Consider the following 25,431-nt stretch of genomic DNA (forward strand, 5'->3'; position numbering starts at 1 on the left):
CACTGTGATGTTCTTTTAATATTAAAAAAAACAAACATTTTATTTACATAAATTACAAGAACACACACACTGTTACACCAGTCTACATTAACACATGTCCTTTATATTGTCTAGTTGCCTAGTTTTTATCACGTTCACTATGGTTAGTCACATATTTTGATTAAAAGAAAGGGCTAAATTTGTTTCATAGCATTTTTTTTGTCAGTCTAAAACATTTGGATAGATTCACAGCACTCTAAGGACAAGATAAGAACAGCCTTTTGTTTTGTGGTAACACTATTGCTTCACAACCACCCATTTGACAACAAGACTCTTTAGGACAAGGCACGGTGCATTTAATCACATCTATCCGTAAACCAAAGAGATCACAGCATATTAAATCTATACAAAAAGGCTTTACATTTGATACATACTGCTCGCTGTAGGAACATCATTTAGCTTTCACAGTTAGAGTTACCCTGGCCATTGTCAGTCATTCTACCCAGACAGAGTTATCTCTCCGCAGCATGTTGGATGGCATGGGAGCACCGTCATACACACAGCCCTGTTTGATGACGGTGGTGACTGATGGTGGGGATGGTCTTCAGTGCTTAGAGAGAAACCTTTTTCACAAAGAGGATGTTGTAGAGTCCACCACCTCTCGGCCGTTGCAAACTGCTGGCACGTAGTTAGAGGCAGATCCTGGGAGAACAAAAACAGCCATGTTAGCCTGGCGCGAGTTTTTCACTGTTTGGAAACAGAACTGTAATCCAGAGATAAAGGCTGTGAGCAAAATTATTCAATGGTCAGTCACTGGCTCTAAAAGTCCATGCATTCAAAAATGTGGACTCAAATACAAGTACAATGCTGTGGTACCTGTGTTTTATAATACTGTACTTTTCACTCTACTTCATTAATTTGGAACCTCCTGTTACTTTGGTGATTAACTTACAGAAATAAGTTTATAAAAACCTGCAATCTGAAAAAAAACAAAAAAACTTTTGATACTTTAAGGTAGATTTTTTACTGACAATATTTCTGTACTTTTATTTAAGTGGGATTTTGAATACAGGACTATAACTTGTCATGGCGTATTTATACATTGGTACTTTTACTAAAGTAAAAGCTCTGAAAGCTTCTGAGTCCTTACATCAAATGTACATTTCAGATGACAGAGATGTCTTTTGTCCAGGAGAAGAAATAACAAATATATATAATAATAATAAAGGCAAATAAACTTATGTAAGCCTTTAAAGTTACAGTTATGGCTTGAACTACAAGCTGTTTAAGCTCTCTTAGCTCTGAAAAAATAAATGGTACACCAACTGCACTATGTAATCTTTGTGTCCGTTTATATTTATAGAGATTGAGTTGTGAATTATTCGTTAGTTTTTTTTATAAGCTTTAGATAAGACTTGCTTATAGCCAGCATGAAAAGAAATATAATGACTGGATTTTAATTGCTTAGCCAGGCTGATGCAAAACCAGAGAAACAAGCAGAAAGAAACTTTAAATATTGTCCAGTTTTTCACTCCAGGTTTCTTTACTTATACTCATGTACTCATTTAATACTATGCAAAAAAGCATGCAAAAACTATGCAACATGTGGCAATACTGTTACAGCACCAAGGTTTGGTTGTTTTTTAGAAAGTACTAAATATTAGCGTAAGTCAGGTTGCAATTCTCTTGTTGATTGCACTGTTCTGACAAATGTCTGTTTTTGGAAACCTAAGCTGCTGCAAGATACTCGGCTGCAGCTGAAATTTAGGGGAAGATTACCTGCTCTGATACAGTCAAAATTCAAGATTAAATTAATTACACAGGTGATTTCATGTGACATTTAATTCTTTAGTCATGTGCATTAGCAATGAGCATCTGATATTGTGGATATAGTGGATGTTTGTAGCTACCTTTAGAGTAGCTGGAGCTGGGAGCAGAGGCAGAAGCAGACACTGTGGCACTGAAACGGTTGGCTGTGACTCTAAGCGTGGCCACATTTTTCTGGGGCTGGAACAGGATGATGTGGATCTTGGGGGCAAAGAGGCAGCCGAGAACCACTGAACCACTCAGACTGACGGAAATGCACATGGTAGTGGTCTGCACCTGTGAGGAGAAAGGAGTGTGTGATGATGAATATGTCAGTCTGCACTTAGACTTTTTCCTTTTGTCTTCAAAGAACTGATGAAGTTTGTTCAAAGGCCACCTGTCCCCCCCACCACCCACACAACACACCTGTTACTCCTCTGTAGCCTTTGATCAAACCAGTTCACTCAGTTTTATTCTTTCCTGCTCTGGTTGCTTCCAAACTTTCTACATTTTTAAATTTTCTCTGTGTAAAATATATACAGAACAGACAAATTATTTTAAAAAAATATTACAGCTGACACAGTAAATGGAGTTTTTTGGCTGAGGGCAGCAGAAACACACCATAAACACAACACAATGTTATGAGAGCAGTGAGATGGAACCAAAACAATAAGCTGAACACTCCACAGAGAAGTGGACTGTAGAGTTACATGACAATTATCTGTGGGTCTACCACTAAGAGCAACCTCTTTTGCAAAGTTTTTAGTTCTATTGTTAATATGTAAATATTGATTTTTTTGCATCTTTAACCGTATTTATTTTATTCTTGATGTGACAAAAAATGCTGCTGGTGCATCCTGCAGTCATAGCAAAAACACCTCCCTTTATGCTTCATACAGTTACTATTCTCGCATTATTAGCCACATTTCTATTTTTAATTATGCATGTGTGTGTGTGTGTGTGTGAGTGTGACGTTTTCAATTATGTATGTTAGCAATTCTAATTGTGCATTTGTATGTGCATGAATATGAGACAAGAAGAAGAATGTGGGATAAGCACAGCTGGTTGTCCTGGAAAGTCAGGGTCTTGTTAGTCATATTTCAGCTGCTAATGTGAGCTGACTGCTGGGGTCATCTTCCTGAGCTCCATCTCTTCCCACCCCACTGGTTACCCCTGCAGTCCAGGAACTTCTATTTGCAGAACCACAGCATGAAGTGAAATCCCTCCTAAACATACTGCACAACAACAGCACTGCAGAAATATGAGAAGTCCTCACACATTTTAACTTCAAAAATAACTGATGAAAACACCACCAGGACTGCAGGTTATATTGCTTCAATTGTCTTTTGTCTGTAGCTCCTTATCTCTTTGAGCCACAAAAATATATTTCTAGCAGCTATCTTTGTTATTTAACTGCTCTTTACACAAATAGTTATTAAGCACCAGTAAGACCTGCTGCAGCATTGTGTGAACCCCAACACTGACAGCAAAGAGAATGAGGTTATACTTTTTACTTTATGTAATGTTTTATTTAGTGCCTTTTTGAATCTTTTATCATATTTATATGGCTGATTTTATCATTAAATTAATATCATTATAGTTTTTCAACAGATATTTGCATTTTAATTTGGATAAATGGCATATTATCAATTATTTCACATGTTTCTTGTCTCTTATGATTCAGTATTTTTAATTTACTGCAGTTAATCTTTAAGAAATCTATTTCACTTTCAATGTAGATTTATCTGTGAAACCCTGAGTTCATCATGATTCACTGGGCAACAAGACTAGTCTCTCATTAGAATATTTCAGTGCTATCCAACCCTAATTTCAAATGTGGCAACTGAACCCACAGCCATTATCAATGGTGTCACACAGAACCAAAGCATCAAGGTCTCTGTTGCAGTGCCAGACCTCTCATTCTTTCAATTACTGTGTGCTGCCTCTCCAGCATGATGCCTTATATTCTGCCATGTTCAGCCGGTCTCATAAATCCCACCGGGGATCAGAAAGGTAAGGGTTTTCGGTTCACGGTTTGGGTGCCAGGAAGGCTGATCACTACAGACGTGAAGGGCCTGAGGTACCTCATGATGATACAAAGCTTGTATGATCCTAGACCTCCCCCCATCTGTTTGTACAACAAAGTCCTTGTTGCACACCCTGGCCAAATGCTGTGGCAGTAGCCTTGAGTTTGCCTAAGGCACAAGCACTCATAACTTACATGGTCTGTCAGCTTTATGCCTGATGTTTTGTCTTATTTGTCTTACTTAACAGTGCATGGAGAAATAGAATAATTCATCCTTGCAGCTATGCATTTTCTACTTGAGCAAGTATAAGTATTCCAGTGTTTGTCCTGTTGCAGTGTCATAAACAAGTCCACTAAAAGTTATGTATATTTATCCCAATTATTCATTGTTGTTTGTATGATGCAGGTTACATTTAGCCTTTAGGCATTTGTGTTTTGGCTAAAGGCTGTAAAACTTTATCCCCATGTGATGACTGTGCAGCAGATATGTTGTGTTTCCTCTGACTATTAGGGGAAGCAGAGCCACTAAATGAGCCAGCACTCAGTGTCCCTGCTTACAATTATTTTTACTACAGGCCATGATACTGCATTGTTTAAACGTTTTGTTTTTTTCAAACATTTTTGCTTTTTAAACATTCAGCAATACTGTGATTCAGTGAATCAGTTTGACAGTCATTAATTATTTCCATCTGTATATTCAGGCCTCATCTGTCTCCTGAATCTTTGTTCTCGTCTTGAAAGATCCTTCAACCCACATGAAAAGAAAGCTTGGTCTTTCATGAGTCTGGGTGATGGTGATCAAATGGAATGTGAAAGTGACACCTTCTTCTTTAGGAATGGTAAACACACAAGGGATAGTCATTTATAGACCTTGTTTACATTATTCTACTACAGTGAGCTTGAGATGTTTCTAGAAATATAAATCATAAGCACTCAATTGACTTCATAGAAAACAATTTCATAGATAGTTACCCTGTAGTCGCTGGCAGTGACATAGAAGATGGGCTGGAAAGCGAGCCAGATGATGCAGGTGGTGTACATGGTGAACCCGATGAACTTGGCCTCATTGAAGTTTTCGGGGCATTTTCGCGTCTTGAAGGCGTAGACAGTGCAGAGGACGATGAGGATGCAGTTGTAGGTGAGTGACATGAGCATGCTGGTGTCCCTGCTGTTGCACTTGAGGGTGACCACGTCTCTCCTCTCCGGGCTTACCTCCTTCCGAACCCCTGGCACCTCCACCAGCAGCCAGATAATGGCCACAAGCAGCTGGCAGGAGATAAGAGCGCCGCAGATTGCTACCTGGGAGGCGGGGCTGATGAAGCGTGGCCGCTGGGCTCCATCCTTCACTCCACTGAAGATACGGGCGATGCGGTTGGTCTTGGTTAGAAGGGCAGAGTAACACACCGCGAATGAGGTGCCCAGGCCTAGTCGACGTAGAGTGCAAACAGCAGTGGAGGGTTTGGCAATGTAGATGAAGGTCATGCTGTAGCACATCAGGACTCCCAGCAAGAGGATGTAGGAGAGTTCACGTCCACTTGCTTTAACCACCGGTGTCTCATTGTGCTTGAAGAACAGGCCTACTACTGATAGAGTACACAGTATACCAAGGCAGGAGATGGTGACAGGCCCAATGGCCCAGGCATCCTCCCAGCGGATGTACTCTTCAGGCAGATCATAGCAGCCTGTCAAGTTAGCCAGAGGCCACTGACCGAAGCTGCAGTCAGCACAGGTGAACTCATCCTGCAGATACTGGTAGGGCTGACAGGGGATGCAGATCCAGCAGCACACATCCCCAGGCTGCATACTCTTCACTTCATTCTTCCTGCAGGGGTCACTGCACTGGGAGGTGGGTGGTGCGAGGCCACGCCAGGGAACTAGAGTGGTGTTCAGGGTCAGGTTCTGGTCCCAGTAGCCGACCTTCCTGTAGATGAACTTACCCTCCTCTTTGTGGTAATGAAAGATGTTGTAGCGGCTGATGCTGTCGCCGACAGAGTTGAAGCGCACCATGTTCTCTGTGTCTGCAGGTCTGAATGGAGCTGATGGAGCAAAAATAAAGCAACACTCAACAATATTCATAGGTATCAATGTATTCATAAGTATAAAAGTCATCAATATCCATTTGAATTACTGTAAATACTACCATAAGTCACAACAACATTAGTGGTACTGTATATTCTGGTGTTTTTATTAATGATTAAAAACATTAATATGACCCTCACAGGTTTCCTTTTATTTCATCTCATCTAAATGTGAGTACTCATTAATCAACAAAATCTCAGAATTGTATGTTCTAGAAAGGTTCCCACTGATTCCACTGATTCCTCCCTGCTAATTAATGGATTATTTTTGCTAATTAAATAATTACAGAGCCTTTTTCTATGCAGAGGCCATCATTTGACGCCTTAATCTAGTGCAGTGCTTATTTGCAACCCCCATCTGCTTTACATTAAAAAGGCATTTAAAAATACTTTCACATGAAAAAAGTACACAAAACAAAAGCATTTACTTCTCTTTCCTCTAACTGTTGACCCTACCTTCAAACTTTGTCTTCAGGATGAACTCCTTGTAGAACCTTTTGCCGTTACCTGGTTTCATGGCATCACAGACCTTGGATGTGTTGGAGCATACGGCTTGCCTCATGTTGTGCAGAGCGTAGGCCATGGCATAGACTGCGTTTACCACGAACATAATCTTGGACTCCTGCTCAAAAGTTCCATCTCGCAGGCTGTGTTCACTGCAGCCATGCTCCTGGAGGTTGCAGCCAAAGTGGTGCTCCCAGAACTCTTTAAACCATGGGTTCCTTGTGTTGGTGTACGGGTTCAGCTTAGTGAAGTAGTCTTCAAACTCTCTGATTGGGTAGGAGGCAAGTTCAATGGTGAAAGCACCATCTGCGGCGGTCTCGCTGCCCCTCACCACACTCTCCTGTGCCCCCCATCCATCACTGGCCACCCAGGTGAAGGTGACATTCATGCGAGCGGCGGCCACCAGCAGCTCGCGAGCATCTTCGCTGCGGGTGAACAGGATGACTACCTTGGCGTTGGACTTCTGCTGCAGGGATCGGATCACATTCTCATAGCCCTGACGGTTCATAGAGCGGCTCACCTTGGCCGAAGTGGCGATGCAGATCTGGCGCGTGCGGGCCTCCTGCTGGAAGGCATCGATGCCGGTCTCACCATAGTCACCCTCTGACGCTACTGTTGATACATAGGTCCAGTTGAAGTAACGTAGGATCTCAACCATGGCCTTGGCCTGGTAGAAGTCAGGGGGCACGGTGCGGGCGAAGTAGTCGTAGCGGGTTTTGTCACTGAGCTTTGCACTGGTGGAGGCATAACTGATCTGCGGGATCTGGAACAGTCGCAGAAGATTGGCGACCTGGAAATCAAGAAGGAAATTTTAGGTTTATTGTGGTCATGAAACTTCATCTCACACTTCCAAAGACTTTATCAATATATTTTTAAAGATGCCTTTTCTAATATATATTTTGTTTTTATTGGGTCTAATTTCATGGCAGGGGATGACAAACAGAAAGGGTGCCCTGCTGTATTTTGGGACATTTTAGCAGTGGTTACTGTGGGTTAGTTAACACATTCTGTGGGCTAATGTCAGTCATAGAAGTTGGTTAATTATTGTTGGTGATGGTGTTATAGTTAGCTTGTTAGGATTCATGCTCTCAGCATTTCAAAGCAACTAAGTAAAGTTTGTAATATTAACTTTTTCAACAAAAAGTCTTACAAATGTATTTATTTATTTATTTGCTGTTTAACTTGTAGATATCCATCTGGTCTTTAGGTGAAGTGGAGCCATTCAATTGCAGAGCTGCTGTCTGATGTACTTCAGCTCAGTGGCAGAGACTGGCAGTCAATTCAATGTTCCTCTATCTCGACCTGTTTACTCTGTCAGGGATCCACATCAGCAGCAGCTAGTGCCACAAATCCCCTTCACAGATAGTGCCAGATAACAACCGCAACAATGGCACAGAGATAAGAATTTTATCAGTGTGTTTTGCTGTTTTCTCGAGTTAAAGCCATTCTGTCAAGTCATTTAAGTCTCATGACAGATTCTGCCAGAAGTTCAATGCCCACCTATACAGACAAATATATTGATTTCCTTGTGGACATGATAGCTGGTGGTGCTGGGTTCAGCAGGGGTGGATGATTATTTCTGACTGAAAACTCAGCACAGCATCCATGTTGGACACAAGCCTGCTGAAATGATTCTGTCAGAGTTATAACATAAAATCATGGCAATTATTTTCCCACACAGCATTACAGAGCTAACTATGACAGAGAGCTGGTGAAAACTTGTCATTTTGCAGGGTTCCTCATGAGATGCAGTGGTGATTAGTGAATACCCATGAGCTTCAACATGACTACCTCCTCCCTCAGGCATCATTGTATGCCTGGAGGCTTCCCAAACAATGGCATCCCCACGGATGTAATTGGAACCTTCCACTCTCACACCAAGTGTTATTAAATGTCCCATTCTGTCTTACAACTCACTCATTCCAACCCACGAGACCTTAAACAGAGCTCTCAATCCTTTCTGTGACATTATAAGTTCTAGTTATATATGTAATGTATGTGAAGCTGGATCACAATTTTCTGCATGTAGTCCATGCCCTGAACATGTTACTCAACAGTCTTTTTATAGCCACGCTAGCAGCATGGCTCTAGGGATGGAAATGTTGGTTGGTTGGTTTGTCCACCACTTTGATTCAGACTGAAATATCTCAAGACCTATTGGGTAAACTGCCTTGGTATTTTGCTCAGACATTCACACAACTTGATTCACTGACTTTTCATCTAACGCCACAAAAAGAGCAGAATATTAAGTGCTAAACTGCTTAAATTAGTAAGGTAATAAACTTTTAAAAACATCGCAAGTCCAACATTCAGCACACAAACATGAACAATCGCAGGATCTATCTATCTATCTATCTATCTATCTATCTATCTATCTATCTATCTATCTATCTATCTATCTATCTATCCACCTACCTGCTAAACATCAGCATGTTAGCTCTTTGGTGAAAAGCAGCTCTGAAGTAGTGCCGCCTCACATAGATGTTAGCACAGCTGTAGATTCTTAAGCTTGTTTACTTTCTACTTCCCTCAAGTATTTTCTTGTATTACTCCCTCTTATCACACAGTCCTCTCCTCCAGACACATTCACCTTTTCATTGCTATGGCCAGTCTTAATATAAAGTGAAGCATTTGTAAACATACATTAAGGGACTGAGACGAACAGTGAAGACCACTTGGCTTTGTAAATGCAATGCAAACACACTCCCTGATCTGCGAGCAGCTGTGCGCTTAACCTCCTTTAGCTAAAACACCCCAAAGACAAGAGCCAACAGAAAATGCAGGCACAGTACGAGCTCTTGAGGGGATGAATTGAGTAAATGTGATGTATTTAGACAAGCACACTGCGCCCAGCAGCTTCTCCACTGTTTCTAGTAGAATATAGGGCAGGGGTCTCATCACATTACCCACTCAGAGATGTGATTTATGTTGAGAATGTATGGGGAAAGCCTGATTAGAGCTACTGATTCATTAATGTTGCCTGGGATATATGCAGTGTTTTGTATGCAGCGGGCTAATGTATGTGACTGACACTGAGTCAGTCAGTCACACTTGCATGGTAATAAGTTAGTTTCCTCTCGCAGGGTTTTCAGGCAGTTGGCCTTCATCAATAGATTCTTGGAGAAGCTTGACGGCGCACCTTTCAGGACGGCACTGGAGTGTGTGACAGTAACCGTCTGTTCATTTCCCTCTCACTCCCTCCATCAACAAGTCAGATAAGCAAACCCACAGTACTGGCACAGGAGCATCATACTGTGCCTGAGACTCCAAACAAGCATTTCATTTCTTAATTAAGTCCAGCCAGTAATAGTGCAGGTGCTCTCCTGACAATTAGACTGACACTATTTAAGACTTTAATCAATACGTACCTGTAACTCTAGACTTTACCCTAACCTGAACCTGTCCCCTGTGAGGACACAAACAACTATGAGGCATCAATCAGATGCTCTTCATGGTCCACTGGTTTAAAATCTAAGAGTAGCTCCCAAATGTCACACAGCTTGGACCACAAGCTATACAAGACAGAGGCATATTTACACCATAGCCTCCCTGTATATAGTGATCTGATTAGATTGTAATGCACCTCCTTGCATATATCTTCATATTAACTGAATGAAGCAATCTATTTCTTTTAATTACTATTTTTTTTATATGTAGCAATCATATGAACAGAGCCCATTTCTGTAGTAGGGACAAGTATATTAGCAAAGAATCACAGTATCTGCAAATCATTGTATAAATTAGATTAAGGACCTCATTAGCATTACAGGTTATATTAAGTTTATCATTATGATTATGCAGTTATGGTCTTGTTTTGTTTTTGTTATTTAGGAGATTAATTAGTGAAGTAGTGATTGTTTCCTTATGAAGTAGGACTTATGAATGCTTCCTTCCTGTCAGTCTTCCCTTAAACCCAAACAGTCCAATCCCTTTGAAATATTACAAACAATAATAGAGAACATGCTCTAAAGTGCAATTGATTAATATTTTTTATACAGACCAATATTTCTGTACAAATATCATGTGTCACTATATGTCAAGAGAGAGAGTTATGCAGGACTAGGATTATTATTATTATTATTAGGAATATGATCAAGACTTTTTGTATCAAATATTCAATTAGAGAGATTTTCACCAAAGTGGGGATCAATGGAATATGTGTAATAATGTCACCAGATCATAGTCTCAAGACTCATTAATCCATAAACTCTACTGTAGTCTAGTTTGTAGTTGATGCTTGATATGATGTGTGTGAGATGCACCATGAGGGATAATATTATTTCAGGCCAGTGTTCCTTCAAAAGAGCAGCAGCATGGAGGAAAGACATGAGACAGCTGGAACATGGGCAGTCTCTTACTCATGTGCCTGTCATGATTTTTTTTTTTCAACATGGAAAGTCCATCTGTTTGTCCCTGAGGTCCCTGTCAAGCTGAGCCCTACAGTAGATACAGTAGATGACATGCAGAGTGAAACTTCAGGATGTACAGTGCACCAGCCCGGCCGCTCACCAAGGTTCCAGAAATACATGCTATGCATAATATATACAGTGTACATGGCTGCTTGGTTTTATATAATTTATTTGAACTGCAAAAGTGAAATGTATCAGAGCTAAATATGTCACGTGAACAGAGTTGTTTTCTTACTCTACATCTTACTGTCCAATCTTTTACACAAACAGGCTACACTGACCAAACCTGTGAGGTGTTTCGAATATATAATAATTAATCTGGTCAGACACACTGTTACACCAGTTACATCAGTGGTTAAATTCTGAGGCAAATAATGTTTCTTTTCACTGTAGTGCTTTCACAGTGTCATCTAATTCCAAAAAGATACACAGATGTTGTACAAACAGAAGCCCAAATTATCCGTGCCAAGCTTGCCTTAGGTCCAATTTGGGAATGAGCTCGTTCAATTTGTGCAGATGAGAAATAATTCCTGTAGAAGGCAAATCCCACAAAAATGCAGCATGGAGGGAAATAATAATAAACAGACTGATAACGCTAAACCAGATTTAAAAAAAGTATTTGTTATAATTACACAATACTGTGTTGAATCCAATTACTTGAATGTGGTTAATGACTTCTGTGGCATATGATACAAGAAAATGGTAGTCAAAGGCAATTAATGTTTTGTGTTGTATTAATGTATGCAGTGGGCTAAACTCTGATCCAAACATTAACTGGGAGGAGACAGCATCAGGCTAAATGACGCTGTGGTGGATTGTGAAGATGAGTGTGTGATTTAATGATCATGCAACATCAGGCAAACACGTCCTAAAATGAAGATGTATTATCTGTGCTGAGCCACTTAGATCTACTTTGTCCTCTCTAAGATAATCTGAGGCTCTGTGCTCTTAAATATGATTGCAAAGTGCATCTCCATCCAAGGCTTATTCATCTAAATTGGAAGTTGGAACAACAACTTTGCAGTGCTGTGTATCTATGATGCATCTGTTTTTTCCACCTGGTCTCTTAGCTCCTAGTTCATCCTGACATTTTCTAGTTTATACTCACTGCCAGTGAAGGAAAACCATAGCAAAAGCAGTGTAGACTGTTTGATAGCCTGTGCCATTTTATCATATATTTTCTGGATCAGCTACCCATCTGTCCTGCAGCCGATGGGGATTATTTTTGATTTGAAGCAGCTTTGTTGGATCCTGCCTCCCTGGGTTTTAAACTGGCTGCTAACATAGGTGTAATCTTATGGGAAGATGGGGAGACATATGCTAATATGATTTGTCCCAACCTAACTTTGTCAAATGTCCACATTTTACACTCCTAGAAAATATAAGAAAGAGAGTGACTGCTGATCCTGTTCTACCTCACATTCATTATCATGAATTAGCATTGTAAGCATGTAACATTTAACATGATGTTAAATTCATACAGAAAAAATCTCTATTTCTAAACTTTAAACCTTTAAATAATTAACTCTGTCTCACAGAAATGCCATTTTTACACAACTCATTTGTGACAATAAATATGTTTGGAAAGAAACATTTTGTGATTAGATTACATTCTCTATCAGCACAATGAGGAAATGTTGTTAATTAACTGAAAAAATGTCCACTAACAATCTATTTCATTTGTTTTCCACACGAATATCTGATACAGTATCTGCGAGAAATGACCTCAGTGTTATTTAACTTTTTATGGTAACATTCAGGCACTCACAGTAAGTAGTTACAGTTAGAGAAAGATTATGGTTTTGTTTTTTTCTGAAAAAGTCCAGTGAGGGGACACTATGTCTTTATTGACATTTAGCCAAATCAAATCTTTCCTCAACCTTAGACAAAGTGCTTTTGTTGCAGAGGATGGGAGTTGGGATGTGGATCCATGCCTGCAATCCACACCATCCACCACCCTATGGCTCTGGTGCATTACATTTATGTAAACATTGCCTCTGAAGATAATCCAGGCAGTGATTGGCAAAGAAAGGAAACAGTTTTGCAAAACATAAACAAAATTTCAACAGGGCTGATGCTGGGTGCTGTATTTTGGGAATGGGAATTGTGAAGAATACTAGATATTTTTTTAAGTAGCTTTTGGCCTAATTTTAGATTTTGATGTGATCTCATGTGAAGTACTGTTCAGTGAAGGCAAGGCAAAGTATTTATATATCACGTTTCTTTACAACAACAACACACTGCACTTTATGAGTGCTGAATGTGCAGACACCCTACCCACCTAAAGAACCCACATCTACACCACAGATACAGACACAAACATAGAAACTCCTACAGAACAAAGACCTGAACAAATGAAAGCAGCAGATGCAAATGTGAACAGTTATGTTTCATACATGAGACCATATGTTGCATGCATACATATCTGTGGGTCAGAGCTGTGTGAGATCTGGACCTAATGTTTGTGCTGGGAGAGCTGGGAAAGCAGTGGCAGAGAGAGATGTGTGTTGATCTGTTTACATGCGCCATTTCAGGAAGATGCAGCTCTTCACATTAAACTTACATCTTTTACTTCCTTCCACCAGCAAAAACAATGCTCACCACGAGAGCAACCTTTCCAGCCTCTCTCGGGTACAGGGACACATCTGAGAAAAAAAGGTTTCTCTTTATCATCTGCTTTGCTTAAAGCTTTGAAATATCAGTCCCAGCCTCTAGCACTTATGAAATAAACTCGATAAGTCCAGTAAGTTTGACTGAGAGCAACGCTCCTGTCTCACAATCTTGAGCAGCGCTCTAAACAACAGCCACAGGCTCTGAGCAAAGACTGATAATTTATTCCTGTGATCCCGTGTAAAAAAAAAAAAAACAGCTCCTAGACAGGGAAGATGAAGAGAGATGTGTCTGAAAATCGATAGGCCAACAATATTATTGACAGTGTGGGTCTTGACACTAACAAAACTTCCAGTCATTACAACGTTTCCTTTCACTTTGAATGACATTCTGATGTGCTAATTAGGGAGCAGAGTTGTGTTCTCTGAATGTGCTAAAATTTCCAGCTCAAAAATAACAGTTTCAGGGAGAGGAGAGGAGAGGAGGTGCGGGTGGGGGTGGGGGTGGCGAGTTGAGGGGAATTCAGCTATAATATCACATGATAAACAAGACCCTTTTGAAGTTAACACCAAAGCTGGATTTGTTTTTTCACCCGATGCACTCTGCGAGGATGGAAACACAATAAAGACAAAGCCCTCTCCAGTTCATCTGCCGCGACACATCAACAGACTTAATAAACCACCGCAAACCAAAAATATTAAACGTCAATATCGAGTATGGCAGGACAGATATGAACTCTTCTAACCTCTAATTACTGAGGACCTTCCCAGCAGCTGCAGCAGTGGTGAGACAGAGTTTGTCTAATGGTCTTAAAGGCTTGGTGGCTGTTTTTGGAGTACACATATTAGTATATTAAATTTTTAGGATACTACATTCTCAGTATCTGCCATCTGAAGGGAGAGGAGTTAATACAGTGTCATACTGTATGTTTAATTTATTGGAGGCTAGAATTTTGTAGTTCTTGTGTGCATGTGTGTTATATTAATTAAGCATGTGCAACAGTTTCAGTGTGGATTTCTGCTAAAAGTTCATTTGCATAAATTCCATATTGACGACAAAGCTGTGATTATGCCTCCAAGCAAATTTTTGTTGTGAAAGTACTGTGACTTTTTTGAGGATATAGTGTTTTTTTAATATTGTTTGCACAGAAAAGTGTGGAACTATAATTTAGAATGATTCCAGTGTTCTTTTTAAATTAATGTATTTCTCCATAATGCTAGGTTAAATTCATAGCTGTAAAATGTGTAGGCTGTCAGGAGTGAGTCATCACTCATTGTCATTTCTATGCAGGTAACTGAACTTAGCCAGATGGCAATTAAGACGATTTAAAAAAAAAAAAAAAAAAAACAGCAAGAAGACAGAACAAGGACAAAAACATATATCAAGATGAGTAAGATGATGATGAATGCCTCCTAAATACTGCCAGGCTAATTATGAGAGAATCCTTTCTGAACTGGCTCGTCTCCCTTGTTGCAGGCAGCATCAGCCTCCTCTCTCCACACACAGGTGAACAGGTCCCTGCCAGCCAATGGGAGATGCTCCCCACAGATGGGAAAAGCAGCTCCTCTCAAAGTCCCCCCCGAGGACTATCGCTGGCACTGATCCTCCTTAGTTTTATAACAAAAAAGTGCTTCTCTGGGATAAAAAGGGGGCTCTTTAAACCAGTGACCTCTCACAAAAATCCCACCATGGGTTTCTCACCGCTCTCACGGCTCGATTCATTATAGCGCCCAGTAAGTGAACGCGCTAACAAAGAGACTGTTGAGCATAGTGACAGTAGAGGTATGTATTCAAATTCATACAAAAACACTCAAAAGCACTGAGTTTCCTTTTGAATCTATGCGACTGTGTGGTCGCCGAGGACTCATTCACAGGGAGACTCGCAGACAGTCCTTTCCACGCTTGTTAAAAACACGCTGTTCTTTTATGAAAGAAACATCAACATTACGGGAGAAGACGCTCTATAACATCCACGTCTCTCTAAGTGAAGAAGCCCTGTGTGTAATGGAGTAAAGTGGACGTACTCAGTCCAGCACGACTGACTCTCCATTCAGTTTCAACACACTGACACGGAGCATTCATGACCGCAGACTCCTGGCAAGAAGTCACGAGTGCTGTTTTAGTAGAAATTAACAAGGGAAAAGCAGTCAGAGAGGCTGCAGCACTCAATGTATTCAAAGAATAAGTGGTTCCATATATCACTTGATGTGCAGAGGAAAAGGGAATTGAATGAAATACAAATCTCACTTTCATATTCCCTAAAGGAGAGCCATGAGAATTACAAATATATTTGGTTATCCAGAGCCAACCGACTCACTGTTTGTCAAATGAAAGGAAAGATGTCTGTGGAGCCTTTAAAACTCTACGAATCATGTAAAAACACAACCTGAGAGGTTTTTTTTTAAAAAAAAGCTCAATACCACTCTTACATCTGTACATTAATAAATGAAGATACAGTCAGGAGATATTTAGCGTAGCTAGTCCACCATGTAACACCCCATAACACAACAACTTGTTGCTTTTACCCTTTAGTTTGTGTATGGATTGAATAAATGATTAAAAATATGTGCATTAATGAGCATTACAGACGCAGGTAGGTGAATGTTTTCACCCTTGGACAGAGTCTGGCTAGCTGTTTTCCAGTCTTTGTGCTAAGATAAGCTAACTGTCTCCCATCTATGGCTTCATATCTAAATGGAAAGAGTGTCAACCTTTTCATCAAACTCTCAATTAGAAAAATACAAATGTTGAACTATTTCTTTAAAATACGAGTCACCAATACGATTGACTGAAATGTGAATATTTCACGTGACTTCATGGGATTACATATAAAAAGCGTGTTGCTCTGAGGACAATGTGTGTCATGTCTAATTTGAAGTTTTCCGCATGTTATTTAACACCATTTTGGTTAGGTTTAGGGTTGGGGAGATGGAGAGGGTTAGGGGTCAGTAAGAAGAGAAAAGACAAATATGAAATGACACATGAAAAAGAAAAAATGCACAGTGATGAAAACCAAAACGACTTAAGGAAACCAACGTGTTCTTGACATCTATCACCTGAAAACAGGTAATAGATGTTGAGTTGATGTGAGTTAAAGGGCTGAATTGTTGAAACTGTTGTAAAAAGAAACTGAAAAGGCGTAGCACACGGCAAACTATAACCAATATGTTGGAAGTCACTCACTCAGTGTGATGGACCTACAGAGAATCATCTCCTGACTCCGCAGCTCCCTACAGCTCTACAGAGCTTTATAGCGAGTTTCAGTGCCTTTTACTTTACTGTTGTGATTCACAGCGGGCGGCTGTTTTGCTCAGCATCAAACAGCAGACACATACACAGTCAAAGACTAGCTGGTGAACATAGTGGAACATTTATCTGCTAAAGAGCCAGATATTTCCCCCAGGAGCTGGTAGAGACCAAAAACAGAGCTAAGACAGAGTGAATATGGGAATCACTTTTATCAGGTGGACATTAAGACTTCAAATGATGAAGCTGCTCTGTAACTGCTTGATGTGTAAACAACTGGTTTGCCTTATCGCCTTAAAAGGTGATGATATATCAGTGCTATATTCACAGTTTGTTTCTGTTGCCAAAAACATATCGGTCATTACAATAATAAGAAAATGTTTTAAAACAACTGTCAGCAATTAATAATCAAGTCTGAAGTGTCTGAATAATAACTAGTATTTTTGTGTTAGTATAACAATGACATTCTCTTTAATGCAACTTTTATTGCTTGGGAGGTTTTGCATTGTAAAAGGATTACAGGAATAATAAGCTTCTACCTCAGCCTATGCATCAATGATTTTTAACTTTTGTTTTTAACTATTTGCTTGTGTTGGGATCAACAGCTCCTACCTAAATTTGGTTTATATTTTGTTATTCATGGACTGAAAATCATTTCGCCACCTGTTAACTCCACTCCCTCCTCTGTGCAAATTCAGGGAAACACCAGAATCTGTTCATCAGCATCATTATATCTTCACAAACAACCCTGATGTTGATGTATACTGTACCAAGATACATGTGAAACTGAGTTATCTGAAATGCATTAGTGCATTTTCAACAGCTTTGCACAGGGCTCACAATGCCATCTTCTTCATTCTTCTGATTAGAATACACAAACACGGCCGTATATTAATGAATAGTGATTCACTCATTAACAGTTTTCAGGTATAACATTAAATATTCATGTAATAGTGTGATAGTGTCATGTGTGAAAATTTCCACCATTAGTCATACATTAGATACATTAGGTGCAACTGTTGCAGGCAGCACATGTTTTTATTAGGTTTACGACTTTCAGTAGCTACAATACAAGGATGTGGCCCATCATAACACTTAGTCCAAATAAAAAAATAAGACCTTTGTATTTTTAAAGAGGGCTATTGTGGAAAAGAGGAACTTGCGTTGGGGTGAACTGTGCTGTCAGAGGTGTTACTTAACACAGTAATCCTCACTGTTTCACCAACTTTTTAATGTAAACACTCTTCAAAAATGATCTTTAAATGCGTATAATATATAGTTACATGCAAGCTTGTGTGTGCACACACATAAAAAGAAAGCATTGTGAACTGTAGTTAATGGAAAGTGTGACTAAATTATTCCTACAGACTTTGTCTCACTAACACCCTTTGCATCATGGTAATTATGGCTTGTGAGGGCAATCAGAATTAATTAATTATGCTCAGATGCATTGCCTCTAGCAACCTTTCATACGTGTGTGAAAGGTCAGTTTTCTTTGCAAGGCGGAAATGAAGTTGCTGACAAAGTGATGGATGTCTCTGTGAATGTTGATGCTTCAAACAGAAGCTTCCCAGGTGGATTCTTGGTCTAGCCAAAGCAGAAATCTCTCACACTGAAGGCTCAGGCCTCCGGCTCAGTAACAGCGGAGATGGTCATTATCTGTATTTGTGAAAGTAAGGAGTGTGAGGTGTGAGTGAGTCTGTTAAACAGAACATCATAATTTTCATGAGGGTAGGATGTATTGCTGGACTAATGTATTAGACTCAGTGTTAACTAAGTGTCCCTAATAAACTGGAAACTGAGTGTAGTTAATAAGTAGTTAAATGTGAGCTTCAGGTCTGTGACGAAAGTTGAACTCCGATCTCCTGCATGATAAGTCCAAGCCCATCCACCAGCCCAGCCACCACACCCTTACCTTTCCATCTCACAATGTAAAGAACAAACTATATTCTGCTCCGGTACTGGATGTTGGTACTGGCTTTAAATTATCAGGTGCAAAATCATCCAATCATCCTGTAATTCCAAGAGATACTGGGCTACGAAATCCCAAATCATTTCACTTATTGTGGCTGTTTGTAAAATTTGAACGCTTACTCCTTCGTTCTAACTTAGCACCACATGCAGGTTGTGATGCATTTAATTTGCCATTTAGCATTTTACTTAATTATAGTGGCATGGCAGTGCTGCATGTGTTGCTATTTTCTGTAAATACACACAAATGCAACTGAAATAATAAACACCAGATAAATTAAGATGAATATCATTTACCTGAATGGAGACGTCACTGTAAGATCCTCCGATGACCCCAGAGATGGCCAGTGGAACCTCGTTTTGGATCGGCCTGGAGCCATCTGGGCAGATGAATCCTGGATCGTGCACCTTGGTGAGGGAGGCCCTGACGAAATCTAGAGACTGCTCCAGGGCGTAGGTGTCCTTCGAGCAAGTGTCCAGGATGTGGGCCCCCAGCTGGAGTCCTGGGAGGATGCGGTCGCTGGCGTTAATCTCATCGAGCGCCAGCAGCATGGCCTCCAGCCTCTGGATCCCCCTCTCCTCATTGATCTTACCGCAGTCCTCCACCCCGTCGCCTTTTTGGTGCACAGGGAACAGACCTCCGATCACCAGGTCCCCGTCCATGATGATCTTCGCGTTTGGCCGCGGGGGGTAATCTGGAGATGCTGGGTAGGACTCCTGGTATCAGCAGCTCCAGCAGGAGCACGTGGAGAGGCCAGTAATGGGCAGAATTGGCCAACGACCTGGGGCAGGGCACGACGCTCAGCATGGCAGGACCAGGTAGCAGGGTTCAGCTGGTTGAAGTAGAGAGGAGCAGAGGCTCACAGAGTCTGGAGGCAGATTACTTTCAAGTCCTCTCTCAGGGAGTGCAGCATGTTTGATATTTCCTGAATGAATAAAAAGGGAAACTAATTACCAAATTAATGAAGCATCTATCTATCTATCTATATATATATATATATATATTATATATATATTATATGGAACAGCATCTGTGGGGAGATACAATTGAATTAATGAGCAAGGAAATCAAACTGAGAAATAACGCGACCATTATGTCTCAAAATGTGCATTATTAACGTCCACTGACAGTTTATACGTCCGCCTTTTGTCGCCGATTGTCATTAGCACCATTACTCTCTTTCCGCTTATCGCCCAGGGTTATTTATTTGAAGATATGAAACAGTCACATCAAGGTATAAAACAGTGTAAAGGCAGGTAGTTTATATAGAAACTTTCTCTTGCAAGGTTCTCTGCAGTTGTTTTATCGATCTTACCTGAACTACATTGCTTTTTTCTCAGCTTGTTGCAACTTATAGAAATAATGCTACTGTTACTACCGTCTAAACCAGGGTACGAGTTATTTTTTTGAAGTGAACCAGAATTAGAAATGATTTCACCTGTAATAAATATAATCACTTCCGTTTCATCTGACAGACAAGCCTCGGAGCGTTACCGGTGCCGACTGATCGCATCAGACATTAATAGATATTTAAGGCACCGTCTCGAGTGAAGCGTAATTTCTGAGCTTACAACCGAGATATCACATACAGTAGATGGTGGTTCTCCTCAATGGCTGGGGTTGCCATGGAAACATGGTGGGGGAAAAAAGAGTTGGACTGCAGGGAAGTGGGCAGTGAGACATGTATGCTAATATGGATTCCAATCATGTCGAGGTTACAGGTTTAGATCTCACCAGGAGTTGTTATGATGTCTGATTAAGCTGGTGGGCTGGTTCAAGTCACACAGAGGGAGGGGAGCCAGTCCTGTTTCTTTCAACACACAGTCATCAAACATATAAACAAGTTCAGTAAACATGTTGATTTAAGCATGTTTACATAGCGACTTATGGACCTTAAATGACTCACACTTCCAGTCTTTTCAGGATTATTATTAACATATCGCCATCAGAGCATGTATCAGCAGTCGAAGTCACATTATTTAAAAGTCAGGTGGATGCACCAGTGGCACATACTATCAACAGAAACTGCCCATGAGTCTATTTTGAGATTTAGAGGATTTCTGCTGATAAAATTACAGCCAAGCTCTGCAGGTTTGACTATTCAATGTGCTGCCACTCCCCTCCATTGACAAACAGTGGGAAGCTTCTCACTGACTTTTCCTATTCTGTAACACAGTGTTGTTAGCGACATTGCAATATCACATTAAAAACATACCACTTGTAGACCCAGTCGTACTATCAGTTCTGTTAGCAGTAGATGTGTTAACAGTTCTGTTATTGCAGCCTGAGAAGACCCCCACAGTGGCATATGCAGGGGTAGACTATGAAAACACCCGGCTTCTGCAGCTACACCCAGAGAAGTTCATCTGGTGAGTGCGTGTGTTTGTATGAAATTGTGTGATTAGAGGGACATTTGGAGAATACCCCGCGATATCCCAAGAGCAGAGGGAGCAACAAAGACCAACACGGAGGACGCAAGGAGTAAAAAGTGCAATGAATGCTGAATTCCCCCCCCCCCCCAGATAAATGTTACATCAGGATGTGGGCAGCTGTGAATCCACCACCCCTCTGTCCAGCAAAGAGGATTACATGTCGTGATGTGTGAAGTCGAAATGTTAAATCTGTCTCAGACCTGGTGGGCGTCCCGGAGATGCAGGTGTTTGTTACTGCTGCACCACTGCCCCATTATTAGAACCAAGGTGAGAAAGTAACTTTACAAAGAGTCTAATTGCTCCTCTGTGCTGTCTGTTAAGAGCAGATGGGGGCTTTCTAGTTGCAAAGGCTGGGTCACAGTGTGAATTAATGGTGCAATAAGGAACAGCCAATTAGGCAGGCCTATGCAAACTAGGCCAAAGTGAGGTTAGAGGTCCAGGAGAGCCTTTCAAAACCTTTCAGGAGTGCAAATAAACGCTGGAGGGTCTGAAGTGGACATGAAATACAGCTATCAAAACGCTATTTCCTACCAATTATTGGAAACGCCTGTTAAACAGCAGCAGTATCATCAGCTTGCACGAGCGTTAAATCTTGCATCGTTTCCGAAGTAGCTTCCACCAGGCCTGGATCACATCATTAAAACTATCTTGATGTAGAAACGGCTGTCACACTCACACACGGCAGCCAAGAGAGTCACTCGCTCCCCAGCTGTCTTTGCACAATATTCCCTCTGAAAGGCGAGTTCAAAAAGAAAAGGCAGTGTGCTTTACTCAGCTTTGAACTATCAGCTAATGCATTACTACTCCCACCCAGCACAGAGAGGATTTCTCCAACATTAGAATAAAGATGCTTTGAGAACACCAGTCCTTATTAGCTTAGCCGTATGTAGCTCATGTGTAATGTATGACTCACACAGCAATGATGGTGACTGGCACGTACAATCGTACTATGTGCATGACTTACAGAGATACACAACGATATCCATGTCTGGAGATTGAGCTGAAGAGATGGTTTTAAGAGTTCGATGCAGGATAAAGAACTAAAGACCAACCACCTGTTTGATGATCATGCAAAACAAATCTACTTGATGTGTTATTAAATACTATTTTGTATAGTGTAGTTACATAAATTGGGGATCATTTCATCACCTCAAGCATTTACCCTCAGCTTTGTTTGGCACATAGCCTGTGTGCACTTTTGTTGAATACTTTAACCTACATGACATGACATTTAATTTAGTGTCTAATCCACTACACATGAAGCATTAAGCCTGTTGAGTAACGACAGTCTAAACGCAGCACTTGTCCCATGAGATTTATTGAAAACACTGTGTTTCAATCTTCATGTGACTAACACAGATGGGACGATTGTTTATGTCGTTATTGTGACAAATCTGCAAGATTTATGGACAAAGTGTCATCCTTTTACCAAGTGAAACCCGGGTTACAGTTTTGTCCTGTAATATGACACCACACAACAACAGATTTCACATCATCCCGAAGAGCTGAGCCATTTAGTCAGAAGACATGAGACAAATCACATCAGCATCAACTTGTCTTGAGGCGTTATGACCTTTGAAGATCCTCAATCTAAAGTTAACTGGCTGTTCAAAGCAGAACTTTGACCTTTATCTACCACTAATGACAAACAAAAGTAGGGGGGAAAAAAAACTGCAGCTGCCATAACTGCACTAATGATTTCCATCATTACATCATCTCCAGTGGGGACACAGTTTATCCCTCCACCTGGACTTGTCAGCTGAAGGAATTAGGATGCCTCTGTGGTGGCTCACAGCCAGGTGATCGCGAGTTTGAACACAGATCAAGTGCATCATTTCATCAAAATAGCACAGGGAAATCTGGGTGTCAGTCTGTTTACCTCTTGAAAACTTCTTAATGATTTTACTGTGCCAATATCCCACTTGGATTTTTACTCATAACAAAACTTATGGTGTCTTAATCACATGAGCTGAGACTGAGAGAGAAAAGGCAGCTATGAGAGTGAGACTGGCTACAACAGGTTATCTCATAATAACATGATAATAATATTCACCAAGACATGGTGTGGTGGTCTCTGTAACCCATGCATCTCTTTAAAACTCAGAACTCTAACATGTGAGAGAAATTCCCTTAATGTGAGACAATTTTCAATAAAGTAACCTTAACCTGAACCTTAAATCCTGCTGCTACATCACATCCTGTCTGATTCACTGACCAAAAAAAAGCTGATGCATGCCATGATGGATTTGTCCAACCCCACATCAGTTTGTTTTCCAATATTTTGCACCAAGTAAATACTTTGCTGAAACTGAAAACAGCCCAATTACTTTTCACAGCGGGATGCTATCATATTATTTAGGACGCTGTCTGAAAACAAAAGCTCTGAATGGTCTGAAAGGAGCCAGTGTGAAATTAGATTATGCAATTTTTTTTTCCAGACAACTGTGAGGGTGCTTCTGAATATCATCTCTGGTCAGGAGGGAAGTAAGTTTGCATTTACCTCTAGATACAGTCACACTCAGGTGTTGAATCTTCTAATCATTAAGTAGCATAAACCATCAGATTAAGTTCAGTTCAATGTGCTGTGACACCCAGTCTCTTTGTCTGAGATGCCAGGTGACATTTAAGAGGAACAAAGACACATGTTGGGAAAGTGTTGCTTTGTTAATAAGTGATCCTAATAATGAATGTAGTGTCAGATAAGCTGAGGTTGTGGGATTCATCATCAAGTCTTATAAGGAGCACGATTTTGCTGTAAATCATTAAAAATGCAAAGGCGCATCGGTCAGGAAAAAACAGAGGCAAAGTCATCTCTGTGACTGGGTTAAAAATCAAAGTTATAAACGGATCGTTTCTTACCTGGTTGTAGCTCAAGATGTGGGTATCTCACCGGGTATAACTGCAGGTCCGTTTTCCACAAGCGGCGCGACAATACACAGACAACGTGAGGAGAGCTTCATGTGACGAGCAGAGTCCAGATGTTGTTCACTTTGAGCATGGTTTTTTTTGTTGTTGTTCTTGCCAGGCAGCGGTTTTTGGATCTGTCCTTGGTTCTGAAGTGTCGTTCACGCTGGCAAGTCTGACAAAACTCCTCTCGTGTGCTCTCCAACTTGTGCCCGCCAGCCACCTTGCGCACGAGCCCTAACAGACCTGGGCAATACTACGAGCCTCCCCGCCCGAGCGCTCGTGCGTCCGCAAGCGTCGGCAGCAACGCTGTTCCCAAGGATTCTCTATATGTTACCGCCAGCAGGAGCGGGAGGGAAGTGAATCTAAATCAAATGCACATTTCTTTGCATTTTACATCTCCTATTCATAACGAGTCTCTTCGAAAAGTTGATTAAATCTACTTCAAAACAAGAGCTGTGGAGAAATCCTGCTGTGGCACCGTCGGATCACGCACAAACGCACGCACGCACGCACGCAGCCACTCTCTCTGTGCTGCTCCACAGCTATAATGAGAGCAGCGAGTCGACGGCTGTTCTCTCGCCTTTCAGAAACCTGACGGCGCTTCATACGGCGTTTGTTTGCAAGGCAGGGAAGTGAGCTACAGCGCCGCAAAAAAAAAGAGCGACGAGACCCAACGTACAGAAGAATAATACGCGCTGTTTAGTATGCAGGAGTATAAAGAGTAAAAACAATGACGAAGGTGCAATAATCAAAAATCCCAAATCCTGTTCCCAAACTTCTCACAGCTCTGTGTGACTCATCCATTCCCATTCCCTGTGGAGCTGCGGTGTCAGTCTAACTTTTAATGATAACCCTGAAAAAAAAATCACAATTACAAATAGACCACACAAGGCGCTGCCTCTCTCCAGCTAAATTTAGAAAGATGATAAAAGAAGAAATGAGCATCAACTTTTTGTTGTTGTTGTTTCCCTCCATGAAGGCTGGCCAGCTCCTCATTCACCTCCATCTCATTAAAACTGAATCACACTCCAGTTGAGTGGCATGGCACTTCACAAACTCAAGAGGTGTGTTGCACACTTTGTTTTTCACTGAAAAGGCGACACACACACACACACACACACACACACACACACACACACACACACACACACACACACACACAGCTCACAAAGGAGTTCACATCATTTAATCTGCAGTTCAGTCATATCTGATGAAGGCTGGTGCTTGAGCCCAAGGTTGAATCAAATGCAGACATCTGTCCTCTTATGTTGTATTGTCACAAATAACCATGTATCAGCACAACATATAAATCTTTGTGACATTTTCTGGCCAAAAGAAATGGACGCTGGGTGTACTGATTCAGCCTATTAACTATTTAGCAGCTGTGTAGCCAGCAGTGGGAACTTTCAACGTCTCAGTGGTAATTAAGGTTATCTATACAACATGTTCTTCTGTGGCAAAG

The 25,431-nt window shown here is 40.9% G+C and overlaps 1 protein-coding gene across 1 annotated transcript; it reads right to left on the bottom strand.

Moving 5' to 3' along the window:
- grm2b (glutamate receptor, metabotropic 2b) lies at positions 1-25,431 on the bottom strand. Its single transcript, XM_051074675.1, is given in 7 exon segments — positions 1-681; positions 1,890-2,082; positions 4,784-5,847; positions 6,346-7,183; positions 18,927-19,298; positions 19,300-19,555; positions 23,922-25,431. Coding segments are annotated over 6 exon segments (2,679 nt in total). The 5' UTR covers positions 19,438-19,555; positions 23,922-25,431; the 3' UTR covers positions 1-607.

The sequence above is a fragment of the Lates calcarifer genome, linkage group LG12 (assembly GCF_001640805.2).
Source record: "Lates calcarifer isolate ASB-BC8 linkage group LG12, TLL_Latcal_v3, whole genome shotgun sequence".
Classification (NCBI taxonomy): Eukaryota; Metazoa; Chordata; class Actinopteri; family Centropomidae; genus Lates; species Lates calcarifer.